Consider the following 10,230-nt stretch of genomic DNA (forward strand, 5'->3'; position numbering starts at 1 on the left):
TATAGACCTGAACCAGCCCTAACTATAAACCTGAACCAGCTCTAACTATAAACCTGAGCCAGCTCTAACTATAAACCTGAGCCAGCCCTAACTATAAACCTGAACCAGCCCTCACTATAAACCTGAGCCAGTCCTAACTATAAACCTGAACCAGCCCTAACTATAAACCTGAGCCAGTCCTAACTATAAACCTGAACCAGCCCTAACTATAAACCTGAATCAGCCCTAACTATGAACCTGAACCAGCCCTTACTATAAACCTGAGCCAGTCCTAACTATAAACCTGAACCAGCCCTAACTATAAACCTGAATCAGCCCTAACTGTAAACCTGAACCAGCCCTAACTGTCACGATTTATGTTTTGAATTAGTTGTTTATTCTGTTTTATTGAGATGTTCTGTGTCTTGCACTTTATTTCCTGCCTTTGTCTGTCTTACCCCTGTGAGGGTCTGCCCTTCCCCTAATTAGACACTGCTGCATTCAATCACCTGCACCTCCTCAGTCTGCTTCACTTCACTTTCTACCCCTGTCTGTTCCTCTCGTGATCGTCTGCCCCGCCCTTAATTGTAACCTGCTGTGTCTAATCACCTGCACCTTCCCTGTGTATTTAAACCCTGTGTGTCCCTTGGCTCAGTGTTCGTTCTTCTTTGGTGTAACCTGGTCCGTCTTTCGTCTGCCTGCCATTGCCTCCTGGTACGTTTAGTGTCTGCTCCACGTTGCCGTGTTCCCTGTTTCTTTGGATGTTTTATTTTCATGGACTTGTGATTCACATGTTTTTGTGTTGAATACTTTTTTGTTACAATTAAACCCACAATTATCCAACCCTCCGTTTCCTGAGTCTCCCTGCATTTGGGTCCAGCCCTTTCTTTTCTGCAAAAACCTTACACTAACTATAAACCTGAGCCAGCCTTAACTATAAACCTGAGCCAGCCCTAACTATAAACCTGAGCCAGCCCTAACTATAAACCTGAGCCAGCCCTCACTATAACCTAGTTAGGGCTGGCTATAGATAAGCCAGGTTGAGCACATAGCCCTGGGGGGCTCTGGTGTTCAACACTAGAGTGGAGGAGGTTTGGCTTTCAATCCAAACTGCCTGGGAGTCTAATGACCAAATCAGAATCAGCTTTATTGGCCATGTATGCATGTGCATAGAAATATAAAGACAAGGACATTAAAGACAACAATGTCTGCAGGACAAGCTCTCCCAGCTGCACGTACCCGACTCCACCTGCAAGTGGATCACAAACTTCCTGTCTGACAGGTAGCAGCACGTGAAGCTGGGAAAACACGTCTCAGCCTCCAGGACCATCAGCACTGGTTCCCCCCAAGGCTGCATTCTTTCCCCTCTGCTCTTCTCCCTGTACACCAACAGCTGCCCCTCCAGTCACCAGTCCGTCAAGCTCCTGAAGTTTGCGGATGACACCACCCTCATTGGACTCATCTCTGGTGGGGATGAGTCCGCCTACAGGTGGGAGACTGACCATCTGGTGACCTGGTGCGGTCTGAACAACTTGGAGCTCAACGCTCTAAAGACAGTGGAGATGGTTGTGGATTTCCGGAAGAATGCAGCCCCACCAGCCCCTATCACCCTGTGTGACTCCCCTGTCGACGCTGTGGAGTCCTTCCTCTTCCTGGGCTCCATCATAACCCAGGACCTCAAGTGGGAGCTGAACATCAGCTCCATCACAAAGAAGGCTCAGCAGAGGATGTACTTCCTGAGGCAGCTGAAGAAGTTCAACCTGCCAAAGACAATGATGGTGCACTTCTACACTGCCATCATTGAGTCCATCCTCTGCTCCTCCATCACGGTCTGGTACACTGCAGCCACGGCCAAGGACAAGGGCAGACTGCAGCGCATCATTCGCTCTGCTGAGAGGGTGATTGGCTGCAATCTGCCGTCCCTCCAGGACTTGTTCACTTTAAGAACCCTGAAGCGAGCAAGAAGGATCCTAGCCGACCCCTCTCACCCTGTACATGAACTGTTCATGCCTCTTCCATCTGGCAGGAGGCTGAAGTCCATCAGGACCAAGACCTCCATCAGGACCAAGACCTCACGCCACATAAACAGCTTCTTTCCATCCGCAGTCGGGCTCATTAACAGAGCCCGGGACCCCCACTGACTCTGTCATCCCCAGGACAAATTCCCACCGGTCACTCCCCTGCATCCCTTCTATTACACTCGACACTTTTACACTACACTTACATCTCACTTGTTTATAGTCCTGTCATCTGTTCGTTGTTTATAGTCCTGATATCTGTTTGTTTGTGCACTTTATTTTATATTTCACTTTATTTTATATTTCATCTTTATTTTATATTTCATCTTTATTTTATATTTCACTTTATTTTATATCTCTCTGTAAATTTTAATATGTTTCTACTTGCACTGATTGTTGTTGATTGTTAAATGTTTGCACCTCCCGTCATGTCAAATTCCTTGTATGTTCAACATACCATGGCAATAAACGGTTCTGATTCTGACAAAGTAGAACAGATAAACTAAGCATAAACATTAACATTTAAGTACTATGTACAGTATAAATATATATCGAAGAATATATATGAGCATAAAGAACATAAAGAACAACAACAATGACAATGGACAATGGATTGGGGATATAATATAGTTGCCCTGAGTGCTACGTTTATCAGTTTCATGGAGGAGATTGTGTTGAATGCTGAGCTGAAATCAACAAACACCATTCTGATGTAGCTGTTGTTTTCAAGATATGTAAAATGTACATTTTACTTACCCAGCCATGATGTTCTTCCTCAAGCAAACTAAGTGCTTTTGTTTGAATTTACAAATGAAACCATGTGTTTACTACGACCGTAGTGGAACATCATAGTTAGATGCAGTATATAGCAAGTTGGAATGATAACGTGTTGTGTTATCACATGACCAAAGGGTTCTTACTAAGGTCACGCGATACAAATGAGTCATTTCCACAACAACTGAGCAAACACTTGCTGAAGAAGACTGTGTTTAAATGATTGGCCCTACGGTCACATTGTGTTTTTATGTTTGTAATTCTGCCCTGTTAAGCACTTTGTGACTTATGTCTGTAAAAAGCGCTTTATAAATACATTTGACTTACTTACTCTCTGTCTGTTTGTCAGTGCGTCTCAGTGGGAGGAGCTCGGTCCTGCAGGTCCAGAGAGGGGGCGCATGGAGGACAGTGTGTTCAGAAGGCTGGAACAACTGGCTGGGGATCTCTGCCTGCAAGCAGCTGGGATACTCCAGGTTTTGACTGTGGCTCAAATCCCTTGTATTCTTTTCCCCTCTTGTCTTCACACTTTCTCAGCTCTATATGCATGTTATGGTGTCATTTAAAATTCATGTTCACCCAACCCCCTTTTTGTTTAGCTTGTTGTCTTGATTTGGATTGTCCTGCACTGTTCAGATGGCCGTATGATGGTCCAACACATCTGTCCACAGCGACATATCCCAACAATTATTGTATAGCTGCATGTCAAAGTGTCTTTGGGCAAGACACTGAACCCCAAATTGCTCCCTAAGGCTGTGCCTGAGATCAGATCTTGTTGAGCAGGTGGCCCCTTCATTTATATTTGCAAACGTAGCCTTCGTAATTCTTGACCAGCGAAGAGGAAGAAAAAACGTGCAGAGAGACAAAGACCAAAAAACATGCAAAAAAAAAAAAGTAATAATAATACGACCCCACATCATTAAAATGCCAATTTGCAGGAATATTACAACAGTCTCCCAGCTGTTCATGAAATAGTCAAGTTGGGACGACATTGCGCTACAATTTGAACGTTAGGTTTGGCAAACAAAACCCAATAGTTAGTTTTAGGAAAACCTTCATGAATGCATCACCTCAAAACAACTCTTTGGGACATGCAGCGTCAAACACCTCGTGGTTGAAAGTCCTGTGTTTGTTTGACTAATGGACTCTGCATTGGCTTGTTTTTGTACTGTGCAAAAGAAAAGGACAATTCGTGTTTTTGCCTTTTGTGAGTATTTCACGCACTGCCAATGAGACCGGGCTGGAATTTATCACATGAACCCGGTGTTTGGTGGAATATGGTAATTTGCGATGCAGTTTTGTCTTGACAAATGGACATGGCAGATATGCGCAGGATTAAGGTCACAGACAACCTCCACAATTATTACAAATTACTACAGGTCCCCAGGTAATACTAGTTCTGTTAGATTTGAGCTTAAGATAGGATTTCACAACTGTGGGAAGTTATAACAGTGGGATTGTCATCAGTAAGCGTAGTTCAGTTTAACGGCTGTTCACATGAATTTGTAGGCAGCACAGAAAACTCCAGGTGTGTCCTTGATTCCTGTCCTTACCTCCTCTACTCACGTCTTAGTCCTGCCCTCGAGAGAAGTGAGTTGAGGAGGCAAGGAAGAGAAGCGAGGAGAGAGGAGTCGAGGCGACAGGCTTTTAACAAATGACACCGATGCCTGGGAGCCGTCATTTAAAGCAACGTCAAATAAATATGACATGTCACAGCTGAATCAGCATCCATTTTGTTATAGCGCTGCATTTTATGATCTTTGTCAGATGAGCATAACAGAGTTTATACTAATGCCCCTCAGACCTACATCAATGAGCCTGCTCAGCAGTACACATACTATCACAGACTCTACTACCCGCAATTCAGCTCCTAAACGGGTGTGAGGCCTGATTGTACTAGCTCTCATTCTCATGTAAAACCATGGTTGTAGCACAATCCAAGTGTTTTACTCTACTTCAAACTCAAGGTCGTTCTTATACCATATGTATTCTCTTCTTGCTGACACCACGGTCAGAACCACTGGAGATATCTGCAGGCCCGAAAGTATGGCCAGACCTCCGTATATAATGAAAAGTATCCAGACGGATCACTCAATTTTATGTTACTAACAATCAGTGGTGGGCCGTGCATTTTATAGCTGGGCCTTCAGTGCTGTCCTACTACAGTTGAACCATCTCCTAATAACCTCATTATGACGCCACAGCTACGGTTATTATTTGTTTCTAGAGGTGTAACAATACACGTATTCGTATTAAACCGTTCGGTACGAGGCTTACGAACCGGACATTACGTTTCAATAATATTAGTGCATTTGGAAAATGCAGAAGCTTAAATTGTGGGAAATATAATGTTTTCGGTGGAGCCACTGCGCTCAACATGGCAACATGCTGTCTGACACGCCCACCCCAGAACCACAACATTGTACTCTGGTGTGGCGCGTGTGTTCTGGGAGGCACACTATGCTAAACTAGCTTAGCAGGAAAATCAACAGCAGCACACAAGCTACAAACTCTCCCCGCAGCGTTTAGCTGTTCCTACTGATTCAAACAGGCTAAAGCATTCACCACACAATCCCCATTTCTCCAGACCATAATTCCTGCTTTGTTAAAGAAAACAAAACCCCAAACAGAGAATCAAATGTCCGACCCTAACATGACGGGATGCTTCGTCATTAACGGACAATGCAAATAGTCAAAATCAATGTAATTAACACAATGACAACAACAAACTCACAAGAACCAGTCACATATATTTATATGACAACAAAGCAACAAATCAATCCAGCAACACTGCAGCGCTACAACACGTATTCATCCGCACAATGAAGAGCATGAGCCATTATATTATTCACATCAGAGGGAACAATATTAACCAGATCATAATAACACCACCATAGACACATGAACACAGTAGTAACACTACTGCAGATATAAAAACACAAAAGCACTTCACTTACCAAAGCTGCTGTTCACTTAAAGATAAAGTCCATCCTCCTTTCTTTGATTACAAAGAGTTCAATGACGCGGTTGTACAGAACATCGGTGCGGTTCAGTTCCAGCCAGAGGTCCTCCTGTGAACGTGTTCGTTGAGTTGTAGATCCACTCGGGTCTCAGCTAAAGTTTTCAAAAGCACGTAGCTTGTAAGTGTCCTGTCGTGCTATGGTGTCGTGTTACTGCTTTGGTTAGCCACCTCAGGTTAGCGTAGCGTAGCTCCAAACACCAAGACGCTCAGTCGCAAATGAAACGCATTCTTGGCCATAACATGTGCAACGCTTCTCAAACGCTGTTAGCCAGAAATACCGTTCGTACAAATCGTTCCCTGGCTGGGTCAGGGCTGCTAGCTGTGGGGTTGGTCGACCCTTTCTTACGATGTCCAGCTTTTCTGGAAATGTCCTTCTCCAGAAAGGCGTTTCCAGTAACTCTGCACCAAATCCGTTTCTCCTCCTTCAGCCATTGAGTGTTAGAAAAACAAAGCTAGGTAAAAAAAAAGAATCTCCAACAAGCAAAACGTTAAAAATATCATAACTTCTAACATATCTTTCAACTTGAATTCTTACTACTACTTGCAAGCTGCTTCAGCTTCACAACAGTCACACTAGCCCACTGACCAATGACGGCACACGTTAACACTGAGTTGCACGTTAATGCTGACGTAGTTGTAGACCAGCTAACTGACACATCAAAGAACACGCCCAACATGTCAAACTAAAGATCTGATCGGTTGAACACTATGACAATCAACAACATCGTCCCCATTCACTTAAACTGCACATGGATTCACTTGTGAGTCTGCAGGCCTCTGCCTCTGTTCTTACCTAGAGACACAGAGGTGAGATCTGATTGGATAAAAGCTCTACTTAAAACAAGCTGCACTGGAAGCAGAGCAACTGAGGAAGACAGGAGCTGTGCAATGAGAACATAAGATAATGGGGAACATAATTATAATACATGTAGTGTATTTGTGAAAAATGATTAAATTATAAAATAGCTATAACTTTGTGATTCTGTTTAGGCCAGCAGAGAAGGCCTTGCATGTCCTGACGGCCCACCACTGCTAACAATATGGTAAAACATAGCAATTAACTTCTGTCAGTATTCAAAACTGAATGAGCTTCTCAAGATTCTGTCATTTCAAATGGTACCTGGACTGTACTTGTAGAGTTCTTTCTTAGTCTTCCGACCACTCAAAGCTCTTTAACACTACATGTCATCATTCACCCATTCACACACTGATGACAGGGCTACTATACAAGGTGCCACCTGCCCATCAGGACTATCTAATCATTCATACACCACAGGAACAGCCTGCAGGAGCAATTTGGGGTTAAGTGTCACATCGACATGGACTACCGGGGATCGAACTGCCGATCCTCTGTTAAAGGACGACCCTGCTCTTCCACTGAGTCACAGTCGCCCCCATTTCAAGGTTATAATACCTCACAAATGTATGTGGGGCAGCCTAAGAGGCAGCAACACATACATTCTCCGCTGTGACATCTTGTAACAGTCCCCAGGAAGTGGCCACACCCCTAGTGGAGTGATCTCTCAGGCCCTCTGGGGGTACCTGTCCTGTGACGGAGTAACCCAAGACGATAGCCTCCACTGTCCAGTTTGACACGTTTAGCTAGGCTTTGCCTGCTGTCTGTGATCCATAACAATTGAATAGAGCCCCGAAAGGTCTTTGACAGTTGATAGGAGTAATTTTAGTCAAGACTGATGCACAGACCTGCTAAATTTAGTTTTTAGCGATATACATCGTCCCACGTCTTGGAGAGGCTCTATGGGGCCCTTGACATAGCATCCAAGACTGTAACAAGTTCAGAAGAAGGATTCAGAGAGTAGTTATGAGTGTGTAACTGAGGGACAGCCTGCATAAACCGATTGGCCAGAACATGACTGCCTGGTGACTTCCCAGTGTTGAAGGCGAAAGACCCTTCTGCCGTAGGCTGTGCAGGAAGCACAGAATAACAGATATTGCAGTGAAATGGTTTATTACCCTGTTTAGCACAGCAGTGCTCAAAGACTTTTCACTTGTATGGGTAAAGAGTCCTGGTAGAGGGGGCTCTGGCATTTTAGATTGCCTCTACTGCCTCTTGAGTTAAACCCCGGCCTACTAATGCTTCTGCTCAAGGGCCAAGCAACTAACTTCTATTTTTAAGGAGCTGGATGGAGGATTTCTCCCCTCACCTGCGTCAGCAGGTCGGGGTGCAATGGCAGGGGCCATGATGTCCCTAACAAAGGGACTTCAGGTCCGCAAACCATGTTTGTGTTGGCCAATTCGGGGCCAACAGGATTACCTGTGCCCTTTCCTCCCTCACACTGTCCAGCACATGCTGCAACATGGGAAAAGAAGGTAATGCATATAGCTGACTATATAAGTACTTGTTTAGGTTTAGGCACCAGACGTTATCTCATGGGGCATGTCGTCTGGTGAAGTAAGCGTATCTTGAGGTAAAGTTGGTGTCATGTGTCCTGCAAGACTTCAGAAAGACCCTTCTCCTTTGCACTGGCATACACATTAGCAATAGATTTTGAGTTCATGTCATATAAAAATGACAGTACATAAGTAGAATATCTTTATGAGGTTCAGTAATGTTTATCAGTCCAATCTGAACATTTGAATCACACTGTAATCAGGTTATAATGTCATCATCAGCTGTACATTCTGTCTGTGTTGCTGTGTGTCCGTCAGGTACGTGGAGTCATTCTTCGTCTCTCTGACCTCCATTGAACAGGACCTTCAATACAACCTGGTGTCCATCAGCCTGAGCCAGTCACAGATCATTAAGCTCCAGAATGCCACAACCTTCAGGTAGAAAGCACATCCCCATTTGAAAGAATGGAAAACTAACAGTGCTAATGGTCAGTGACAATTGGCATCATACAAATTATTTCAAGCAACTCTGTGTGAACTGGACGTTTGTGTCGATGCTCCTCGTTTACTTTGAATTCAAGGGCTGGAATGAAGCCTTCTCCAGCTCAATCTGCAAATAACAGCTTTTATTTACTTTGGTTGGAAAGTCTGTGCAGCTTATTTATTGGTAATAGAAATGTCCAAATATTTAACGTTAATGTGTATTTCAAATTTGATTAATAATTATGATCAGTTCTAATCACCAAGAGGACCCGACTTTTACAAAGAGCTAAGGTGTACATTGTTAACACTCGTTATAGTTTCCACACCTGGCAGCGTATCTGAAGGCATTTTGTTCTGATTGGTCTCGGTATGATGAAGATGATTTATTGTTGTCTTATTACAACTATTACAACTATTATATGGAACACTACTGGGAAGCTACAGAATGTTGTAAAAACCTAAAATAAATAAATAATGAACACACTATTTTCAAACAGCATTTTTTTTCTGTTTACAAGAGACAATAATTGAGGAATGACGCCTTGGTGTGGCAGAGATCAAATAGCATGTATGCATATGACGGTAGAAATAAAGTTGACATTATCTTTTTACTGTGATTTGACCTCCACAGTGAGACTCAATGCAGCTCTGGGAAGGTGACCACTGTGAAATGTCTGGGTGAGAACATACTGAAGACTGAGTGAACCTTGTTTTAGTCATGCCTCTTATTTTCTCTGAGGATCTAAGATGGAGTCAAGAGGGGCATGGGCTGCATGTGTGTCTCTTCTATTTTGTCGTTGTTGGAGTGTATGTAGGTTTGTGTGTTGTTACTTTTGCCCGCTAAGACATAGTCTGTATTTAAAAATGTTTCATGATGTTCATATTGAACACTTTGTTAACTGAGACGCAAACAGCACATTTGTTTTTTAAGTTTAATGTAGTTTGGGACCAGTGTGTGAAGAGTGTGTTTATGTGGCTTCTAAGTATTGTTGCATGTACCAGGGTTCAACTTGTATGGATTTGTAAAGTTGAATAGTTTGGGGTCAGAACTTCTCATATTCAATACTTTCCATCAATATGTATATGCTTTAAAAGGGCACCACACCAATTTCACACATAAAGATCAGATGACTTGTCATGAGGAGCACTAGCCTGTGAAAACTGTTGTATCACTTCTGCTGCTTCAAATATGAGCAAATAACCCTAATGATGTTATCAGCACTGCATTTCTTTCATTATTTTTGAGAATATCTCTTGTTAATGGAAATGCAATATTAAATCACCGCCATACCCTAATAGATTAACCCTCTTCCTTTAAATGTTTTCCTTCAGACTTTCCCACAGTCAGGGTGATGCAAGCCTCTGATAATACCATATCATAAATCATATCATATCATGCATCATATTATCTCATATCATACCTCATATACATCATATCATATATTATATATCATATATTATATTATATATCATATCATAGACATCATACCATATCATACATCATATCATATATTCTATATCATATATTATATTATAGATCATATCATAGACATCATACCATATCATACATCATATCATATACATCATATCATATATTATATATCA

The 10,230-nt window shown here is 42.7% G+C and overlaps 1 protein-coding gene across 1 annotated transcript in view; it reads left to right on the forward strand.

Moving 5' to 3' along the window:
- tmprss3a (transmembrane serine protease 3a) overlaps positions 1–10,230 on the forward strand; it is a 26,280-nt gene that overhangs the window by 4,757 nt on the left and 11,293 nt on the right. Inside the window, exons 6-7 of the mRNA XM_031869970.1 lie at positions 3,121–3,244; positions 8,461–8,580. Coding sequence (XP_031725830.1) covers positions 3,121–3,244; positions 8,461–8,580 — 244 coding nt within the window. The remainder of the gene's footprint in view (positions 1–3,120; positions 3,245–8,460; positions 8,581–10,230) is intronic.

Source organism: Anarrhichthys ocellatus, unplaced genomic scaffold (genome assembly GCF_004355925.1).
Source record: "Anarrhichthys ocellatus isolate YVR2014 unplaced genomic scaffold, GSC_Weel_1.0 scaffold50, whole genome shotgun sequence".
NCBI lineage: Eukaryota > Metazoa > Chordata > Actinopteri > Perciformes > Anarhichadidae > Anarrhichthys > Anarrhichthys ocellatus.